We start from the raw sequence: 22,150 nt of genomic DNA, 5'->3' as shown, positions 1-22,150 counted from the left end.
CATTTTAATTTCTGAGACAGAGTCTCAGGTCACTTAGGACTAAGTCTACCCTTCTGTGGAGGCTGCGGTTGAACTCGTGGGGTGGGGAGAGGCCCTGTGCAGTTCCTGCCCTCACTCTCTCAGTCAGTTGTGAACGCACGCACGCACGAGGCTCTGTGAGTGTGCCCTCAGACACAGACAGGCCAGCCGTGGGGCCAGCACTTCGGAGCTTTGAAGCCCCAACAAGCTGCTTATTTTGCCTATATTTAGCCAAACAAAGTAGCTCAGAAGGATGCAGCTGTGGCAAGGAATGCAGAGAGACAAGTGTTTGACTGGTATGCAGGGCGAGCTAAGTCCTGTGCAAATCAGTCCAGTCAGGGAGCTTTCTCTGGGACCGGCTGCTCCCCCGTCCCCGTCCCCCTCCCCCCCCTGCCGCCACAGTTTGGTCAAATGCTTCAATTTTGACTGAACTTCAGGGTTCTTATTTTTTTGGGTTTTTTTTTTTTTTTTTTTTTTTTTTTTTTTTTTTTTTTTTTTTTGGTAGAGTTGGGCTCTTTAATACAGGAGAAGGAAGGAAAGATACAAATGATGAGATCTTTTCTGCAGTGTTTCCAGCTTCTCATTCTGCAGAACATTTCATGTAAAACCCAGGGGCTGGATAAGAATAGTAAAATTAATGAGAATACTAGCAACCTACTCTTTCCCCAGGGCTGGGCAGCGATCAACTGAGGACTGTGCACAATGGAATGGCTGCTGGGTGTGTTCACGGGGCGGGGAGCAGGGGAGATGAAACAGAAAGATAGTTTAACTCTGGGAGAAGTTGTTGTTTTTAAGGGGTCATTTAAAATGAATCTATTTTTGATTTTTATTTAAAGAATGTCTTGATTCAGGTAGAGCTCTTTTTTCTCTCATTTGAGCCTGCAGTGTGGAGAGTTGAAAGTGATTTTTAAATGCCAAACCTCTCTGTGGTCACTCCTCCCAACGATTTAGGCTTGAAGGTGAAACTCAAGTTGTGCTTCTCGGCGTGGTATCCCTTAGACAAACCTGACAGCCGAGCTCTTCAAATGTGACTTGAAAACGCCAAGACTCTTAGTGAATTTGGACTCCTACAATAAGATATCATATGTAGAGTATCTTAAACAGAAGGCTTTGGCTTCTCAAAGTCCCAGGAAGTGAAAAGTCAAAATGAAGTGCCATCACTTTAGGAGCTAAGGATTCCACGTATGAATTGGAAGGGGGACATACATGTATCCATTTCCCAAAGCCTGAGAGTCTTACACATGAGAAGTATAGAGTGGATTTTAAATGCTTACTATGAAATGAAGAAGAATACAAAATAGCTCATCATTTTTATGCCAATTGCATGTTAGAATGGTAGTGCTTTGGGTCTAGCGGGTTAAGTAAAATATATTCAAGTTAACTTCCCACCTGTCCCTTTGCACTTTAAGAAATATGGCTTCTGAAATAGTTTTCATGTTAGGTATGTTGGACTGCACACTGGTTAGCTAGGGTAACACACTGTTGGATATGTGGAAAGAGTTGCCAACCTGTTTTTGACCTTGTATAATAATATGAGCTGAGGGAGAGTGGCTGTAGTTGAAGGTCACTGGATTTGGCCATGGTGACATAAGTTATCCTAGTCTTACCCAGATTCCAAGTTCTCAGTATCTATTGTGTATTAAAAATACCAGCCTATCTGGTGAGAAGTATTGTGCATGGTAGCCAATCCATCCAGCAACCAGGCATCCAACCACAGAGGCCCAGACAGTCAAAAACAACTTCTCTGTGGTGCTTTTCCCCCACCCCAGCCCAGTCCCACGTCAAGCTACTTGGATCTGCATCATCCATCAGCATCACCATATCCTCTTTTCCCCACCCCAAAGAGGTTAAAAATGTCTCCTTCATTGTCTCACTTTCAGACATTTAAACTCTTGACATATCCTTGCCAACTGTGTCTTCCATGTCCGGTGTTTGTCTTACAGCTTCCTGTTCGTCTGGTAAAGATCACATGTTTGGCAATGGTTGTGTTGACATTACATTCTCATACTAGCCTTTTCAGAGTACATTTTCTTGCCTTTGTCTTTGCCAAAACCCTGAACTTCATGTCAGCACCCTTTCCAGACTCAGGTGTGCTCTGTGGCTCTAACTGAGATGGACTAGGAGAGTTGTTCTTCTAACAGATATTCTAGGTGAGGGAACAGGCTCACCATGATCCAAAAGTGGATTCTGCACACACACTGGAAAGTCCCTTTGGCTTCTCTGTGCCTTTTTGCTTCCCTCCAGTAATTTCCAGTGGAATCTAGAATGCTTAAAAAAAAAGTATGTCTTGCAGTGACACATTGTTAGAGAGCATGGAGCCCTGATCTTCGGAAATCTTCTATTGCACAGAATTAGGGAGAGTCCTGTGGATTTCACCGTGAGGCATTTCATCAAGTCCTGAAAGCAACTCTAGACCAATTGTGGCCAATAAAAACCCCAGTCACGATGCCCCACACGCTCTGAAAGATAACTTCTCTGTGAACGGAACTAGCAGGTGGCTCCATGTTGAGCTACTTAGAAAAGAAGAGATGTGATTACCTCAGTTCATTTTCTTCCCATTTGATAACCACATATAAACCACAGGTGCCAATCCAGAAAGTGGAAAATGAAGCCATGAGTTTAAGCAAGACACCAAGGAGCCTAATTTGTAGCCCAGTGCCCTCAGCTGATGGGTGATTAGGAGGGCCTACGGTTCAGGGAAGCAACCACTGTGCCTACTGGCATGTGGTCACCTCCCCCGACAAAATCTATCCAGAGCTTGAACCTGACCCAATATCCTTTTCTCTGTTAAATGAAAGTTCCAGGGAAAGTTACGTCAGATCTTTCCTCCAGGCTGTCATTGATCAACTCTGGGTGCAGCAGAGTAGGAGGGAAGTTTAAGGAGAAAGCTTCAGGATCAGACAGAAAGTTGGATGTTGAGCTCTTGATATGGGGGAGTCTTCCCACATGGACACTGCCTGCCTTTTCCTCCACTCTTCTAGTTAGAAGCCTGTCCCTTTAACGCCCTTGCTACCTGCACATAAAGGGGAACAAGAGTACCCTCCTCAGCAGTTAGCCAGCCACCTCTCCTCCCATGCAGTGGGACCCCTTACCAACATAGGAGACTTGGGAGTAGACTGTGAGTGATCAGTCCCCAGCCAGACCTGTTGCAGGAGGAAATAGCAAACTTTTATTCCTGGAGGGTCAGAAGGGAGGAAGGACTTGGGATGAGGCATCTGGGTGGTACTGTACTCTGCTCTTTTTCTTTAACTATCTTCCTGAAAACCCGTGTCTACCGTTACTGTGAGACTTATACCCTTACCCAGTCTCCTTAGTAAAGGCACACACACACACAGTACCTATTTCTCTGTAACAGCCAAGGGTTGGCCAGTGAGAGTATCTGATGCTTTTCAACTTGATGTTACAAAGATCTCTGTATCTTGGCTTTGAGATGCACCAAATCTAATTCCTTTGCCCGAAGTCTGGAGCTCCCTGGGTTTTTTGCATGGAAGCACAGAACTCCATGAAGACTTACATGCTGGAAGACAAAGCTGAGATGAGGGCACATCAAGAAATTCTGACACACTGCTTTGTTCTTTGCTTTTTATTTTTACATATTTTTATTGTTTTATTTGGTTTGGTTTGGTTTTTTTGAGACAGAATTTTACTATGAAACCCAGGCTGGTTTTGACAAGGTTCCCTTGCCTCAGACTTCCAAAGTGCCTTTTTTACAAGCTATCTACCACCATGTCCAAATTGAACGAACTTCTGAAGCTTTAATGTTTATGGGTACTTTATTCACTTATCAAACTCGCCTATTCCCCAAAAGATTAGAAGTACTTCTACAGGCAATCTTGGCAAGTCTCCAAGTGGAAGTGGAAGTTTTTGTCCTGCAAGCTGCTCCCAAGTAACTGACAAAAAGATTAAATATTAATTATAAATGCTTAGTTGGTAGCTCAGGCTTGTTACTAGCTAGCTCTTACACTTAAATTAACCCATATTTCTTATCTATGCTTTGCCACATGGCTTGTTACCTTTTCTCAGCATGGCATGCCCATCTTGCTCTCTTGGTGTTTGTGGGTGACTCCTCTGACTCTGCCCTTTTTCATCCCAGAATCCTTAGTTTGGTCACCCTGCCTATACTTCCTGCCTGGCTATTGACCAGCCAGCTTTTTATTAACCTAATCCAAGTGACAAATCTTTATAGTATAAAGAGGATCATTCCACAGTACCCAAGTCAATTCATTTCAGTTTTGTATTGCGGAGGTATTCAACAGAGGATGTGTCTTAGTTAGGATTTCTATTGCTGTGAAGGGATACCATTACCATGGCAATTCTTAATAAAGAAGACATTTAATTGGGGCTGGCTTACAGTTTCAGAGATTTAGTCCATTATCATCATGATGGGAAGCATGGTGACATGCAGGCAGATATGGTGCTAGAGAGGTTGCTGTACGTTCTACATCTGGATTGGCAGGCAGCTGGAAGAGAGAGTGACACTGGGCCTGGCTTGAGCACCGGAAACCTCAAAGCTCGCCCTCAGTGACACATTTCCTCCAACAAGGCCACACCTCCTAAAAGTGTCACTCCCTATGAGCCTATGGGGGGCATTTTCATTGAAAACCACCACAGGAGGGTAGCTAAATTAGTAGTCCAATTCAGATTTTGTTGTTCTTTTTTGTCTGTTGAGGTAAGATCTTTCCATGTAGCCCAGGATGGCTCAATCTCAAGATCCTCCTGCATTTGCCTCCTCAGTATACAAGGCAGATCTGAGTCTCAGCAGAATTCAGTTTCTCCTTCTATCTGTCTGCCTCTCTCTTGTTACACATACAATTTTTCTCTAGTTTCTTTATGATAATAGTTGTCATTATTATAATTACTACACCATACATTTATTTAGTGCTGTAGATACACAAAGCATCTTTAGCATCTGATCTTGCTCCATCTTTCTAGCAGTGTTATGTACAGAATACTGCCTCCCTTGGGGTTGAGGGACTTGAAGTGTTGATGCACCGTCAATCCTTTGGTAATGACAGTGTCCAATCATGGGCACTAAAGATCCAGAGATCTAAAATGGACAGCTATAAAAACTGCTGCTAGTAATTAGCACATTAACCATTGTGAAGACAGAAAATAGGACATTAGGGGAATCTGTGCTTCCTTTTACTCTGCCACTTCAGTTCTATACATGAGAGCTTGTGCTGATGGTAGAACAGAGAAGGCTTTACATTGCCATGAAGGGTGTGGCGAAGGTAGAGGTGCGTACAGGCCACTGGAGTCAGTGATGATGTCTTTAGCATAGCGCTATGAGCCAAGGAGGAGAATTGCCCTAACCCTGCTCTGGCTTTGCCACATGGGCCCAGATCTGGGATAGGCTAGGTTAATTCTGTTCCAAGAACACACGGGCCAAGATAGTTCACAACAACATACCTTGGGTAGTTATGAGGTAACTTCTACACACATTTTGGGTTAGATTCTGAGTCCCCAAAGTCAGCAAGGAGAGATAGTCTTCTCCTTGTCTTTCTTTATTTATTCCCCTTAAGTCAGCTTTTCTGCTCGATAAGGTAACTACACTGCAAGATTTCTTGGAGATAATTTATTGAGGACCTAACATGAACCTGGTGAAGATATTTAATATCATACTATTGCTCAATTCCTATTTGTCAACTCTTGAATTTTGTTCTCGTTTAATTTCTTTTCTTTCTGCCCCCAGCAAAAATATAAAGACGACTATGAAAAGAAGGTCAAAGGAAAATGGAGTGAGACCCCCTGCTTTGAAATCGCCACAGCCAGAATGAACGCTGATAATCTCAGCTCAGTAAGTAGGGGCAAGGGCCAGATGTCCTGGGAGGGGACCCCTTTCTTTGACAACTCCCAACTGCTTGCAACATCTCAAGGAATTCTAGAATGCTAGATACTGTTTTGACTGAGTTCCGTGATTTCTACCTCAATTTTCATAGGAATAACCTGGTGAGACCCTCTTACTAATTACAAAGTGCGATTAGCGTGAGTTTTAAGAGGCTCTTTTTAGTTGTATTCCTTGCCTGCTGAACAAAATTGTACATTTATAGCATTGGTTGATTTAATTTCTTTTCACTGGGAAACAGAAATTGAATTCTTCTCCATTCTTCTGCTCTGGCTCTCCAGAGCTCTTTCTCGGTGGCCCGAAAGGCTGTGCCTTTCCAGTTGTTCTCTGGGCCTGTTCTAAGTGTCCAGATCTCTGTTAAGCTGATAAGCATTTTGGCAATGCCACCACATTCTCCAATTGCAACCTGACCGGCCTCAACCAAGGGGTGGGGTGTAGATGTGAGGAGTTCTGCCCAGTCCCCTCTGTCCTGGAAGCTTGTCTCCACAGCTGTTCTCTGGTGTCTTTACTATCTCACAGAGGAAGTATCAGGAAGACTTCGAGAACATGAAAGACCAGATCTACTTCATGCAGACGGAAACACCTGAGTATAAAATGAATAAACAGGCTGGAGTTGCAGCTAGCAAGGTATAAATGAAGACATTTTCCCATTTCTTCATGTCTGTAGTGGGGTGAACTTCTCCTAACTCTGGCTCTCATATCTAATGAAAAAAAGGTGGTGGGTAGATTCTTAGGGAAATTACTGATGTTGAGACCAGTGGGAAGTAGAATGCCTAAAAACAGTTTTAAAAAATTATGTTGAAATTACAATAGAAGTACCTAATCACCATTTTCATTATTTCATGGAGTGAAGGGCTGTTTGCTGGCCAGAAGCATGACAGTAATCATCTCAGCTAGCAGAACTTCCATCGGAAATAAAATAATTGGCAGCTTTATATGAAGCTGCATGCTTCACACTCAACACTGTCACTCACTAGTCTTGTGTTCTTACTGATGGGTGAAAAACCTAGTCACAAATAAGGCCAGAAGTCCATGGACGTCTTCATATGCTCTGTAGAGTGACTTTGATAAATGGGTTATGCTTTGACATTTCAAAGTGGTATGATTTTAATAAAAAGCATAAACTTCAAGGTCAAGTAAACTTGTTGGATCCTGGCCTTTCCCAGAGCCCTGGTTCTGCCAGAGGAGAGGAAACAGGACTCCATCACTTAGACAGTGTAAGACAGTGGTGTTTTGGACCAGATTACCAGCAGGGGAAGGAATGAGAAATATTTAGGAAGTGGAGCACACTTGCTTTGGTGAAGGACTGGATATAAGATATGAGAGAAAGCTTTCAGTCTAAACAGCTAGTTGGATGGGATTTCCCTTGAAGGATACAGGGAAGATTACGGAGAAAGTGATTCTTAGGGGCTTGAAACAGGAGTTCGTCTTCAAACATGTTAGGTTTCAGATACTTTTTAGATGCTCAGGTGGAAATATCAAGTTGGTGGGTTGATTTATGAGTCTGGAGGTTCAAAAAATGTCTGCCGGAATTTTATATAAAATTGGGGGACATACGTGTGTGGGAAGTAATGTCATGAGACTGGACAGCACAAAGGTAGAGTGGGTGGACAGCTCCACCGACTGAACCCTGACCCTAACTCACAGGTGAGTTAGGAGCCCAGTTGAGAGGTAGCAGGGGTGTGTACAGCAGGTGAAAGGGGAGAATGACGTTATCATTCGTCACTAGTGTTTCAACCCGGAGAGTCACTGGCAGCCCAGAGAACACGTTGGTTGAGTTTGCTTAGAGAGGGCTTGAGACTGAATAATAGAGAAGAAACCACTGGAGGTCAGAGTATGTTAAGCTCTTTCAATAATTTTCCCAAAAGAAAAGAGATGGTAGCTGGTGGGAAAGACTGTGATAAGGAATGTTTTAAGATAGAACACACAATGCTGTGCTGCCATACATATGGGAAAATCCAATAGAGAGGTAACACTGAGCTGAGGCTGAGAGAAAACTGCTGGGTTGATGCCCTTGAAGGAGGGGAGATCTGGTCTGTAAGAGGAGGGATGACATTGTCCCAAGCCCTAACAGTTCTTCCATATGACAGAGGCAGGTAGCATGGCAGGATTTGGGACTGTCCTTTTCTGCTCAGTTCTGTTTTTCGAGGGAGTTTATAATTCCATGAGGTAGAAAAGTTGTGCAGGTCTCCCATGCCTAGAGAGCCTGTGGAGTAGCCCCTGTGGTACTCTGGGTAGGCAGTAGGGTTGGTGCTGTGGATATCACTCTATATAAATAAAACACTGATGGCCAGTGACCAGACAGGAAGTATAGGCGGGACAAGGAGAGAGGAGAATTGGGGAAACAGGAAGAAGGGGAGAGACACCACTGCAGCCACCGCCAGGATAAGCAACATGTAAAGACGCCGGTAAGCCACCAGCCACATGGCAAGGTATAGATTTATAGAAATGGGTTAATTTAAGATATAAGAACAGTTAGCAAGAAGCCTGCCACGGCCATCCAGTTTATAAGTAATATAAGCGTCTGAGTGATTGTTTTATATGTGGATTGTGGGACTGTGGGGCTTGGTGGAACCTGGAGAGAAGCCCTCCAGCAACAGGTTGGCGCATCTGGGTTTCAGTTGTGCGGTGTCACCTGTCATTGTCGACTAAGTGGATTGGCCTTGTTTTGTAAAGCTTGTAGAGGTAGTGAATTATTTAGGATCCCTCAGACCTCAGTGGTTACACTTACCAAATACAAGTCAGACTAGAGATCATGGTCTGACTCAGGACCATGCTGTTCTGCTCACTGTGGACATATTCCTTATCAGAGTTTTTAATTTCCCCAGCCCCAAACTTATAGCTCCTGCTGTAGTTGGAATTTAAAGTACAAGGTGGGAAGAGAGAGGAAAGCTGAGGTTTCCGCCATTCATCCCACGGGCTCATTTTTCTCCTGCCTGTATATGAAATATGTGCTCGCTCAAACATGGCCATAGAAAAGCCATAAACACGGAGTTGGTGATGCTCCTAGTAGTCTGGTCTTCTGGATATACAGGCAGATGGCAGCTGGAAGTGAGAAGCTGAGTGAAGCCTCTACAGGAGCAGACATCTGGGGCACGAAGCGCTGTCACAATTTGTGTCTCTCTTGTTCCCCCAATATTTATGTGTCTTTCTCCTTCCGAGGACAGAGACCATATGTTGTTCTTTTTTGTGTCTTTCCCAAAGCCAGGCACATAATCAACTCCCTCTGATATTTTTTGAATGAATAAAATGAATGAAAAGAAAAAGGTTCCTGGAAATTCATGCAGTTTCTGTGCTGCTGCTGGGACTTACTATGGGTATTGTGGTTATAAAATGTCAAGCTGCCATTTTTCTAAAGAGGAAATTGATTTGTGGAGTCATGTCATAATCGCTACAATGGGGAAGAGGACAAAAATAACCCGTGGAGTTACTTTGTTATTTTATTTCATCCCACAGGTAAAATACAAAGAGGACTATGAGAAGAATAAAGCAAAAGCTGACTATAATGTACTTCCTGCTTCCGAGAACCCACTGCTCAGGCAGCTGAAGGCAGCAGGAAACATCCTCAGTGATGTAAGTCAACTCCCTTCACACGTGTTCTTAAAGCTTAACCGTGCGAGAGATGGAGTCTTCCTCCTTGTGCGATACCTGCCTTTCCATGTAGCTTTGCTAAGGTTTTAGTGTTATGGCGGAGGAGTCACTCAGAGTTGACTAGCCATAGAAGGCTTAGTGTCTCTAAACATAGCATGCCTTACTGTCTGCAGCCAGTGGAGTGAGTTCAAAGGCCAGGGATGTCCTCATCTGCTTAGAAGATTCCAGAATCTGGGCCTCCTTGTGGGCATGGAACACATTGTGCTGGGTTTCTGAACACGTAAAAGGAGACTTTCAAAAACAGAGCTACCACCTGAAACTATCACCTGCAGACACTGAACTCAGGAAATGCCTCCTGACAGGTTCCCTGCCTGCTTCTACCCGGAGAATTGTTAAGAACCCAAGTAAGGGACTGGAGAGGTGGCTCAAAGGTTAAGAGCACTGGCTTCTCTTCCAGAGATCCTGAGTTCAATTCCCAGCAACCACATGGTGGTGGCTCACACTATCTGTAATGAGATCTGGTGCCCTCTTCTGGTGTGCAGGCGTACATGCAGGCAGAACATTGTATACATAATAAATAAATCTTTAAAAAAAAAATAAAGCACTTGATGCTTACAAAAAAAAAAAAAAAGAAAAAAAAAGAAAAGACCCCAAGTAAGCTATTGGAATTGAAATAGATAAAGTAAGCCAGAGCCTTGTATTAAAAAACTAAAGGTCCAAGATCAATTTACCAATTTACCAATTTGACTAAATGCATACACACACACACACACACACACACACACACACACACACACACACTATATATATATATACATATATATATATACATATATATATGTGTATATATATATATATACACATGTACAACAAACACAGGAAATACACACATACACAACAAACACACAGGTTAAATGTGTGATAATTTGAAGTTTCATATGGACAGATTATATGAAACTTTTTCCAAGAGTCAAAGATTTTACATAGCTCTCTGACTAGGTTAGTTAATGCTTCCCTACCCTTGAACCACGTCAGCATGGTGGGGGATGTGTGCATGTTTCCAGGGAGTGGGACGGCAAGGGAGAGGGGTTAATTCATCTCTCCAAATCGCTCTGCTGTAACCTCAACACTAAATGCTTCTGTTTTTCCCAATGAAGGGTACGTTTATCAAACAAACCATCTCATACTCAAATCTACTGTTGCCAGAACCAGAACTGTCTTACAAAGGAATAGGATTATTGACATTTTGAAAACCCAACATGAAAAATTGGCGACAGTTTGCTTTCTCAGCCATGCAGTTGAAACAATCATTGATTGATTTTTTGTTTTGTTTTGTTTTAGGGCTAAATATAAATGCTAGTAGTGAAGGAGAGCTAGTGATGATCTGTGTGTGCTCATATGGGTCTTATTCTAGTTCTAATTCAAATTCTCATATAGGTCTTATTTTTTAAGCATAATTGTGTATTTTTTCAACTTACCTTTTTATGAAAGTTTATTTGAGAAATTACAAAGCTAAATAGCCTGCCATTATCATAGCCTCTGTGTACTTGGAGCACAGTCAGTGAGAGTTGAAGTGTAGAGAGAGAGAGAGAGAGAGAGAGAGAGAGAGAGAGAGAGAGAGAGAGAGAGAGAGAGCAGCTCGGAGACATGGACCTGCCACCAAGGCTCAGCTAGAGGTAGCATGTTGGCTTCTGAAGTTTTTGAAATGTTAAAAACTCGGCTTTTACAATCATTGCTAATAATACCATGACACCGTGTGTTTGACTGTCAGTTTCTGAGGTAGTTGACAGGTCGCGTCTTTCCTTCTTCTTTTGTTTGGTGTTGGAAAATCTGAGCGTTATAATCAGTGTGGGAGTGACAGGATCTATTTTAACTGATCCCCCCCCCCTTTGGCAGAAACTATACAAGGAAAATTATGAGAAGACAAAGGCCAAGAGCATAAATTACTGTGAGACCCCCAAGTTCCAGCTTGATTCCATACTGCAGAACTTCAGTAGTGATGTAAGTGACCAGACTGTCACCCATTCTGTTTAAAGGCTCTCTTATTTAATAAGCCAAGGATCAATTAATAAATGAGGTACATTTTGTCTTTCAGACTAAATATAAAGATTCTTACCTAAAGAATATTTTGGGACATTACGTAGGCAGCTTTGAGGACCCGTATCACACACATTGTATGAAAGTGACGGCCCAAAATAGTGACGTAAGTCCCAAGGCTATTGTGTTTGCTTTCTAAATATGCTGTTGTAGGTTGAAGGCATAAAACAATGATTGGAGCCTTACATCTGGTTATTTTCCCCTCCTAGAAAAACTACAAGGCAGAGTATGAAGAGGACAAAGGCAAAGGTTTCTTCCCCCAGACCATCACCCAGGAATATGAAGCAATCAAGAAACTGGATCAGTGTAAAGATGTACGTTCACAGAGTGAACTTGTGACAAAGCCGTCCCTCCTCCTAACACCAGATCCTTCCTACTTCAAGGACATTTAATCCAGATGTTGCTGTCCTTTGTGGCATCTGGAGGTCAAGGTCTTTTTAAAACGTTGACCACTTTACAAATATGTTTAAGTGAGGCACTCGTATGAAACAGCATCTAGTTCGTAGAAGATATTCTTATGTTCCTGCTGGCATCCAGTGTCTCAGGAGCTAATTCTAGCTTGTTACTGTGAAGAGCTGTCAGGAATCTGAAGACATGGGGTCCCTCTTCCTATTCATAGAAGAGCATCTCTCAAACAAACTGCAATCCAGCTAAAAACAAACACAAGGAATGTTTGCTTAACCACCAGTTTCTTTGGGGTGGGGTGGAACAGGTTCTTTCTTGGTTCATAGGCCCCCTTGGACCTCACAGACCCCACTAAACCAGATTCCTTTGTTTCCTCACAGCACACCTACAAAGCCCACCCAGATAAGACCAAGTTCACTCAAGTTACAGACTCCCCTGTTCTGTTGCAAGCTCAGGTCAATTCCAAACAGCTGAGTGATGTAAGTTCTTCTAAGTTATTTGGGAAGCAGTTATGGGGGTGGGGAGAAATTTCATAAATCTATGCACAAGTTCAATTTGTTCCATTTTGTAGTTCTGGGATCAACCCAAGACTTGTTCATGCTGGGAATAATGCTCTACCCCTACCTTCTCGGTGCATAAAATACAACTTCTTATTTGATTGCATTTATTAGAAAACCATTACATTTTAGTAGATGTTTATATATTTGTAATCAGTTAAAATATTTTCCTATATGAATGGACTGAATCTTTTTGAGTAGACAACACTTAGTAAAAAATTGTTCATCCAAGGAAACCAGTGTGGCTTAAAGTATTGAAAAGAACACAAATTCTAAATTTAGACAAAACTAAATTCACATCCCAGCTTCTTGTGAGAAGGTATTCAAATGACTTAATCTTTCTGGGCCTCTTTCTCTTACATAATTTGTAGATGTCTGAAAATTAACGTGATAGGGAATACAGTCTGTGGCCCAAACCAGATATGTAACACGGGCTTCTCTCTGCCAAATAACTTTCTAAAAAATGGAAACGTGGAGATAAGCATTATTGTATGAGCTTTCAGTATGGACCTCCAAGCTTGTATTGGTCTAAAAAAACAAAAATAAAAATGGCCCTAGTGTATTTATGGCCCAAAATGGCAGTCGGACTACAGTATCAGTAAGCATGATATATGAAAGGTGACACTGAGGAAGGGATCTCCAGTAAGTGACATCAGCAAGGATAAGGAAGCCAGGCCAGGGTGTCTGAACCAAAGGGGCCAGTTGTGAAAGGTGTGGAGAGGAATGCGTATGAAGAGCCACCTCATTCTGTCACCTACGGTCGTGGAGGACATGGTGGACCGTGATGGACATGGTGACAGCTACAAGGGCCCAGGACACAGGTTCAGCAGTGCGGAGTGACTTTCCTATGCTCTTGCTCACATGATCTTCGTCAGTTATTTCGCAAAATGTCTGAAGGAGTATTTGGTGAATCTTTTTCTTCTGGACCTAATGATCCTCTCTCTCTGCCCCTTACCCCACTTGCTGCTCTTCAGCTAAACTACAAAGCCAAACACGAGAGTGAGAAATTTAAGTGTCACATACCTCCAGATGCTCCTGCCTTCATCCAGCACAGAGTCAATGCCTATAACCTGAGTGACGTAAGTGCCTCGTGGACTGCAGCATGTGGGTGGCACAGCGACAGGCGTGCACCTAGTTTTGAGTTGTTTCATTGTAATTCAATGACTGCTTCAGTGTTGAAGATAGGAAGAACCCTTAACATTGTATCGTGTTTCTACCTCTGTACCTTTAAGCTGGCCTTGTAGATCCCTGCTGCCTCTGTGTAGTCATTTTGTAAGTAGTGTCATTCAGTTGTTAGTAACCCTAATATTTTCTAAACAGCCTCTAAAAAGTCACCATGCATGTGGATTTCATTGTAAATCTTAATGGTAGATCTGTTAGCAGCATTTATGTATACTATGCCATAATTCAATTTTTCTAGTATATGATCTTTTTATGCTTTATTCCACAGGCCTATGGTGTGCCTTTTTACATAGAGTTATTTCTATATGTAAGAAAGCTTATGCTAATGATAACACAGAGCATCTAAAGGGCAAAAGGCCATTGCCAGCTTTAATTTTTCCAAATTAAATTTTATAGAAAAGTTAAATTGCCCTCTTATTCAACGATTCCCAAAACAAGTACTGTGATTATCCAGCATCAGTGGGCAGTAGAGTGATTCAGAAAATGACCTCTCAGTGGGTCTAAAGGACAAAGGAAAGTGATGCCTGAAGCCACCAAGAGTAGGCTCACTGCAGAATGTTGTACCACTCTCTACTATTTAGTTCAGCACTCAGATATTAGCGTGACCCCTGGAATTGAGATAATTGAATGAGAGATTCTGATGCAGAACAGGAAACCTTAGAATCAGAAACTCTATCTTAAAGAGAGTTATCTTAAATATGCACAATTTCCTAGACCATGGGCAGGGTCCATTTGTTTTCTGTTGAGAATAAAATGACGAGTTAGCCTGGGTCTTCACTTTTGCTAATTCCTTTCCCAGAATGTCTACAAGCAGGACTGGGAGAAGAGCAAAGCTAAGAAGTTTGACATCAAGGTGGATGCCATCCCCCTGCTGGCAGCCAAAGCCAACAGCAAGAATGCCAGCGATGTGAGTGTGGCCCTGGGCTGGGCTGCTGGCCTGGGATGTCCCTGCTGATCAGTTAGCATGTGCGGTGTCCTTGCAGGTGATGTACAAGAAGGACTATGAGAAGAGCAGAGGCAAGATGATTGGTGCCCTCAGCATCAATGATGACCCCAAGATGCTGCACTCCCTGAAGACAGCCAAAAACCAGAGTGATGTGAGTGTCTCTGCAAAACCACTCTTTTTGATGTGGGTACCCCATTAATTAATATAACCTGGAGTTGAATGTCAGCCTCCACTCAAATCTCAGATTCACATGGCAAATTAAATGTGGAAAGGCTCTGGTTAGCTGAGATGCACCGTTTGTGAAGTCTTTCTTCTATTGACGGCTGCTTCTTTGATCTCCATGCCTTTGTTTCACAAGGAGAAAACAAACCCTAGAACACTGCTTTTTTTCCCAGAAGTGGGCTAAATGTATTGGTATACATAGTGTTCCTATAGTACCAGTGTGGGTGTGCACTCACTCAATGCCCTGAACTAAGGTGTTTGCAAAGATATGCAGAAAACAAAAAGCAGGAAGTGAGAAACCAACTGAGAGACCAAACAGAAAACCCAGATGAAGTGTGAATGTAAAAGCAAGATATTTCAGTTTCAGAATTTTATAAAATGTTGGTTTCATTTCAAAGACTTTAATCCTTACTTTAAAAAAAAAAAAATCTACCGAAACTGCCTTCATCATTCCTAATAAGAAAGAAATTCTTCTTGCATTTCATGACATTTACAAGTACCCCTGCTTTTACTGAGTATATTTTGAGGTTTCTACATGAGAGAATTAAAGGGGAGTGTAAAGAAACATATGACAGACACACGCATTAAAGAGCTAAAAGCCTTAAAAGCCATCATTTGAGGACAGGCGCTTTAAAGGAAATGGAAGGTTAGCTGGGAAAGCGGACCTCCAGGGGTATGATGAAATGTGTTTGCATTAAGTGGTGAGCTGGTGGCCTTTGTGGGACTGCTTGTGTCCTCAGGCCCTTCTTAGGCCTCGGGGCTTATTTTACTTCAACTTTTTAGGTAATCCGTGTTCTTCAAGCACATGCAGACGGGGCAGTTATTTCAAGGCAGACCCTCTCTTGAGTGGCAGCATTCACGTGCTTTCTTTTTCAATCTGAGCAATACTGAGATGGGTATTAGGAACCCTTGCCATTATTAGCATCTGATATCATACAAGACGTGAGCCTCAAGGGTACTCTTTCTTCATGGTGGAAAAAGGTGGAGAAAACAACAATCCCAACCCATTGTTTCAAGTCTGGCAATGGCGCTGAAGGCTGTTAGTGTGTGAGATACATTTTTTTTTCCTTTGCTCAATGTTCTTTTTTCCTTTGACAGAGACTATACAGGGAAAACTATGAGAAGACAAAGGCCAAGAGTATGAATTACTGTGAGACCCCTAAGTATCAACTCGACACCCTTCTGAAGAACTTCAGTGAGGTTTGGAAGGCCATGCCCACCTCTTGGGTGGGAAGGCTTTCTTGCCCATTGAAAAATCACTGTTAACACGAAGTATTGTGTTTTCTTTATTAGGCCAAATACAAAGATTCATACGTAAAGAATATTTTGGGTCACTATGTAGGCAGCTATGAGGACCCGTACCAAACACATTGCATGAAAGTTTCAGCTCAAAACAGTGATGTAAGTTTGGATCCAGTTACTCTGGCCTTCAGTGACATTGTTTGGGAGCAACAGCGATCCTGATTTATTTTATTCTTGTGCATTTTAGAAGAGTTACAAAGCAGAATATGAAGAAGATAAAGGGAAATGCTATTTCCCTCAGACGATAACTCAAGAATATGAAGCTATCAAGAAGTTGGACCAGTGTAAAGATGTAAGTCAGCTGCCCTAAGTTTTTCAGATTGGGTGTGGGATGCTTGTGACATCTAGTGGTATACTGAGCAGGAGTTTAAATGCTATCCCCTAGTGGTCAGGATGCAATATTTTATTTAAATTTGGCTTTGAGGGTGGGATTGGAGAACACAAGGAAGAAGTCCATTGGCTATGAGATTCTTTCAGGTTTTATGTCTTTATTTTTATTAGGTCATACAACTATAAATTCAGGGCAAAAGGAGACTATCCAAGTTTGTCATAATCAGGGTGTTTATTGCCCAACAAAGTCACACCAGGGGCTAGCATGAGCCAGACACTGTCATTGGTGCTGGGGACTAGGGAATCAAGGTGACCTGCCTCCAGGAAGTTCCACTGGAGTGGAAGAGACAGGCAGTGAACAAGGAGAACTCAGGAGCAAGGAAGAGATCATCTAATATAAGGGGATGATGTGATGAGAATGGGGGTGAGGGGTGGAAGGGGGTGGTCACGGCTGTTCTGCCATGCCAAGATCGGGCCAGAGAAGCAGAAAGAACAGTCTCCAGAAAGAAAGGGAAACTGAGAGAAGACATGACTGGGATGTGCTGGGGGGGGGAGACAAAGAGGAAGGGTGGGTGGGATGTGCAGAACTCATAGCTCAAACTGAACACAGTTTCAGGACAGCAGCATACCAGTGCTTAGAAGATTGAGCATAGATGCAGCAGAAAACTTGATGATTTCTCAGCCTTTTGGCTAATATCAAGTGTAGAAAAACCGGTAGAGGAGAAAAAAGGTGGGGGAGGGAAAAGAAATGGAGGAAAATAATGTAATTATATTTTAGTAAAAGAAAAAAAACCTTACTCATCTACAGCAGAACACTGGGGGGGGGGGGTGAGAGATGAAAGAAGGACAAGAGAAACAGAGAAGAAGAGGACCTAGCATGGAAGGAGTTTTTCAGAACCACAGAGAGCAAAGTTCGGGATGTAAACTTCCCCTGCATGGGTGCGGGATGAACAGGAATAGAAAATTACAGTGTAAAATATCAGCGAAGCTGTCTTCTCTTCCAGCATACATACAAAGTGCACCCTGATAAGACCAAATTCACAGCGGTCACGGACACTCCTGTGCTGTTACAAGCCCAGCTCAACACCAAACAGCTCAGTGATGTAAGTGTCCTAACTCACGTGCGAGGGGGTGACCCAGGGGTGGCTTACTGAAAGTCTCGGTGTCTTCAAGGATTCATCTGTCAAGCCATTCATGCCACATTTCAGATTTTGCTTTAATAAAATGTAAATGAAGCTGCTAGATCGAGTTGTAGCCCCCAGCAGATTGTTACACAGCACCGCAGTAACTAATATTTTTTAAATAATTCACCAATTTTTTTCATAGGATTGCCTTTCTTATTAAAATGTGTCCCGTGCACACTAGAACTTGGTGCTGCTTAAGAAAACAATAGCAGCAGAGGTATTGTTTGACAGGCAAAAAGGGAAGCATTCCTGTTCTGGTAAGGTCACAAAGACTTTACAAAAAGAAAAGGTACACTTAGGACAAAGCATTACTCCAGGCAGTAATCAGGAGACAGAGAGTTCAAATTTGGGGGCCCCTGAGATGGCTCAGTGGGTGCCTGCCGCCAATTCTGATGACCTGAGTTTCATCATCCCTGATCTCCTTCTACATAGTAGAAGTAAAGAACTGACTTCCAAAAGTAGTCCTCTGACCTCTTGTCACTTGTCAGACTTGTTGTGTACACACACACACACACACACACACACACACACACACACACACACACACACAATTTTTTTAAATGTAATTTAAAACATTTTTAAATTAAAAATAGCCCAATAGATATCTCTCCTACACAACGACTATACCTAAGGTTCAGGAAACGTCAAGGAAGAAGTCCGTGGAAAGATGTTAAGAGCCAGAGGACCGTGAACTGTGCTGTGAGATTACGTCTTCTAGAAATGACGGGAGAGCTTCACTCATGATACCTCAACAGTATGGCTACCTCAACAAGACCTGACCAGTGATACCAACAGATATGCTAATGTGTAGGGAGAGTCTCAGGGAGCCCCAGCCCTAGACCAAGAACTACAGGCAACTAAGGGATGCTGAGTGGGAGAGAGAGTCTTCCCACAGGGAGGGGCCCTTTAGTTGGTTATCCAGTACCAGTGGCCAGACCTGAAATAACCATGTACATACAGTGGCACTGAATGGACTCAACAGGTAGTATTTATATATTTATACGTGCGTGCGTGAGTGCGTGCGTGCGTGCATGTGCTCATGTGTACATGTGTGTATGTAAAGTAATAATTGAAGAGAAGGAGGCCAGGGACTTGAGAGGGAGTAAGGAGGCATGGGAGGAGTTGGAGGAAGGAAAAGGAATGGCGGGGAAATGATGTAATTAGACTTTAATCAAAAACTAAGCGAGGGTGGCAGTGAGAAGAACGGCTGGAAGAGCACTGTGGATGGGTAGTTGAGGAAAGCCTACTGCAGGGATGGCATGGCCAGGACTTTATCTCACTGCAGTAAAACGTTACTGGGAGTTATTGCTGATTCTGTTCCTGCTCTGATTACAGAATTGCATAACTGCATTTTCATGCCCCCCAGGCTCATTCCGGTGGTGTTGACGAAGTGTATTAACATGTCTATAGAACAGTAGCAGTTATGAAATGTCAAAGTGAAGTCCAGTTGTCCTTCTGAGAGAGGGAATGAGACATTGAGAGATTGAGTCGCTCTCTGAAGCATTTTTCTTATAAAGGATACCAGTACTGTCTTACATAAATTCAAGGAAATTCCTACTTTCAACTGTTTGAATATCTGCTGTGTCCATTATCTGTGCTATAAAAAAAATACCTGGGAGCAAGTAATTTATAAAAAATAGAAGTTTAGCAGACATGTGGCCCTTGAGTGAAACCCTGGCACTTGGGAGGCAGGGGAATCTTGAGTTTGAGGACAGCCTGGGCTACATGGTAAGATGCTATTTCTAAAACCACCTCCTCATCCTTCAAAAAGAAGTGTACTTAGTGCACAGTTCCAAAGGCTGGGGGATCTAAGGTCTTTGTGCTGGCTCAGGCAAGGGCTTTCCTGTTGAATCATGGCATGGTACAGGTATCGCTCAGGGAGGTGGAGATCAAGCATCACGCCCTCCTCAGAGCTCACTTATACAATGAAGCCACTCCTGCAGATGAATCATTAGTCCATGAGGGCAGAGCTCTCGTGAACCAATCACCTCTGACAGAGGCCTCCTGTCAAATACCACCCACGTGACTTTAAGGGATTAAGTTTCAACTGCATGAAGCTTGGAGCACACAGTCAGCCCACAGCAACATCTATTCACCCTTTTCCCCTCCTCTCCCCGTCTCTCTCAGCTGAATTACAAAGCAAAGCATGAAGGTGAGAAGTTCAAGTGCCACGTGCCAGCAGATGCACCAGAGTTCATCCAGCACAGAGTCAATGCTTATAACCTGAGTGATGTGAGTAAGATACCACATGCTTGTGTCATGTGTGGAAAGAGAGAAAGTGTGAGTCTGCCTGAAGACACAGAGCCAGATTCAGTGCGGTTAGCTGTAGAAACTGTTATGAGTGGAAATGGGGACTTTAGGTCTTGCATCCTCTGGAGATCTACTTCATTATCAGACGTCATTTCCATGGCCTCTGTTATTATCACAAGCATTCTTTCAGTTATCTGTTTGATCATCTCTAGAGTTTTTCAGAATTCTCCCTTACAAATTTCTCATTTTACCTTTTCTAAGTTGTTGTCTGTTATATAATTATTTGTGGTCTTTAGAAGGTTCTCTTTTTTTAAGATTTATTTATTTATTATACATACAGCATGTATGACTGCAGGCCAGAAGAGAGCACCAGATCTCATTACAGATGGTTGTGAGCCACCATGTGGTTGCTGGGAATTGAACCCAGGACCTCTGGAAGAGCAGTCAATGCTCTCAATCTCTGATCCATCTCTCCAGCTCCTTTAGAAGGTTCTTAAACAATTAAAAAAGAATATGCTATTAATATTTTAGTGGTGTAGAAGAAGAAACTATATAATAGATCAATAATTATACTACTGTTTGGCTAACCAATTACTCATAGATGAAATAAGTTTACAGATAAAACTCTCAACTTTTTTTATATTCACTGGATTAACCTGTTATCAATGTCTTTTTTAAAATAATTTCTTTTTTGAAACTTTCCCAGAACGTCTACAAGCAAGACTGGGAGAAGAGCAAAGCTAAGAAGTTTGACATCAAGGTGGATGCCATCCCCCTGCTGGCAGCCAAAGCCAACAGCAAGAATGCCAGCGATGTGAGTGTGGCCCTGGGCTGGGCAGCTGGCCTGGGATGTCCCTGCTGATCAGTTAGCATGTGCGGTGTCCTTGCAGGTGATGTACAAGAAAGACTATGAGAAGAGCAGAGGCAAGATGATTGGTGCCCTCAGCATCAATGATGACCCCAAGATGCTGCACTCCCTGAAGACAGCCAAAAACCAGAGTGACGTGAGTGTCTGCCCTGTTTTCAAGATGGTTTCTCTGACCATGTGCCAGGGTGTAGAAGGATTTCAGTTGGAGGGTTTTGTGCCCATGGGCTCTCAAGTTCATAAGAACCTGCTGAGAGCTTTAGAGGTATCAAGTACCCTGGCTCTTGTGTGCCAAAAAGAAATTATTGGCAGTATTTGACATGCGTTCCAGTTGGAAGACTCTGCATTAATATTTAACAGAGCATCAGTTTTTGTTCTCAGAACCTCCTATAAAAGACAACTAGATGTTTTAATCTAATTGAGAAATAGCTTTTAAATTGATTTTTGAAACTGTCTTTAGAAGAAACTAGTGAACTTCCAATATAAAAACACTATCAATGATTTCTATTGACTTTAATAATTGGTAGTGGCCTCCATCTAATAAATACATTCCATTGATGATTGCCCTTTTTAAAAATATGATTTTTAAAATATAGACCACTTCTGTAAAGCATTTTCTTTATCACACCTATTTCCTGAATTTCAGAGATTCATGGATTCCCTAAAGGTGAATTTGTCCTTTTCTAGTTATGATTTTTACTATAGAAAGGCAAACATCTGCTCTTGCCAATTACAGTACATACTGCTTAGAAGATATTTTAAGAGTGGCTACAGTGTTTGGCACAGCTTTCAAACACTGGTTTCCATGGTGAAGAAGGAAGACGTGGGTATCATTTGCTTGTTTCAACCATGTGTGCACACAGTGATCTGGGTGTGCTTTCTTTATCATTATTGTGAGCATCACACAGTGCTCATGCACAGCCACTGCCTTTCCACCGTTCTGTGTGCCTTCTCAGGTTGAGAAGCTACAACTCTACACGATGCCCAGAAACCTATAGCAGTCTTCATTTGTTTGTTTGTTTGTTTGTTTGTTTGTTTTTCATCCTGCTCTTGAAAGCATTAGATTGCTAGGCACAAAATAAACCGATGAATTCTTTTCAATTGGCTGACATTGGTAACTGAAAGACATCATAAGTGAGTTGTTCTCACACAATGTCCAGGCTAATGTTAAGATCTATATAGCAAGAAACCTTTTTCTTAAAAGGCTATTTACATCTTTGATAACCTTTTAAAACTGATTTTTTTTTTAGGTTAGCGTACAAAGCAATTTGGCCATGTCCATCATGGCATCTTCACACACATGACTTATGGCATTAGACTTGTTCTCCTTAAGTCACCTCACTACTGCCTTCCTTC

The 22,150-nt window shown here is 42.4% G+C and overlaps 1 protein-coding gene across 28 annotated transcripts in view; it reads left to right on the top strand.

The window, feature by feature from the left end:
• Positions 1-22,150, top strand: part of Neb (nebulin) — a 195,811-nt gene that overhangs the window by 13,676 nt on the left and 159,985 nt on the right. For all 28 annotated transcript variants that reach the window (XM_076569469.1, XM_076569465.1, XM_006974275.4 and 25 more), the window contains exons 11-27: positions 5,711-5,815; positions 6,383-6,490; positions 9,320-9,436; positions 11,351-11,455; positions 11,550-11,657; positions 11,761-11,865; positions 12,337-12,435; positions 13,488-13,592; positions 14,495-14,602; positions 14,679-14,792; positions 15,962-16,063; positions 16,157-16,264; positions 16,353-16,457; positions 17,500-17,598; positions 19,807-19,911; positions 20,636-20,743; positions 20,820-20,933. In XM_076569469.1, the coding sequence (XP_076425584.1) occupies positions 5,711-5,815; positions 6,383-6,490; positions 9,320-9,436; positions 11,351-11,455; positions 11,550-11,657; positions 11,761-11,865; positions 12,337-12,435; positions 13,488-13,592; positions 14,495-14,602; positions 14,679-14,792; positions 15,962-16,063; positions 16,157-16,264; positions 16,353-16,457; positions 17,500-17,598; positions 19,807-19,911; positions 20,636-20,743; positions 20,820-20,933 (1,815 nt within the window). The remainder of the gene's footprint in view (positions 1-5,710; positions 5,816-6,382; positions 6,491-9,319; positions 9,437-11,350; positions 11,456-11,549; positions 11,658-11,760; positions 11,866-12,336; positions 12,436-13,487; positions 13,593-14,494; positions 14,603-14,678; positions 14,793-15,961; positions 16,064-16,156; positions 16,265-16,352; positions 16,458-17,499; positions 17,599-19,806; positions 19,912-20,635; positions 20,744-20,819; positions 20,934-22,150) is intronic.

Source organism: Peromyscus maniculatus, chromosome 4 (genome assembly GCF_049852395.1).
Source record: "Peromyscus maniculatus bairdii isolate BWxNUB_F1_BW_parent chromosome 4, HU_Pman_BW_mat_3.1, whole genome shotgun sequence".
Classification (NCBI taxonomy): Eukaryota; Metazoa; Chordata; class Mammalia; order Rodentia; family Cricetidae; genus Peromyscus; species Peromyscus maniculatus.
The sequence above is the reverse complement of the archived record's forward strand: the minus strand, read 5'-3'. Positions and strand labels throughout refer to the sequence as shown.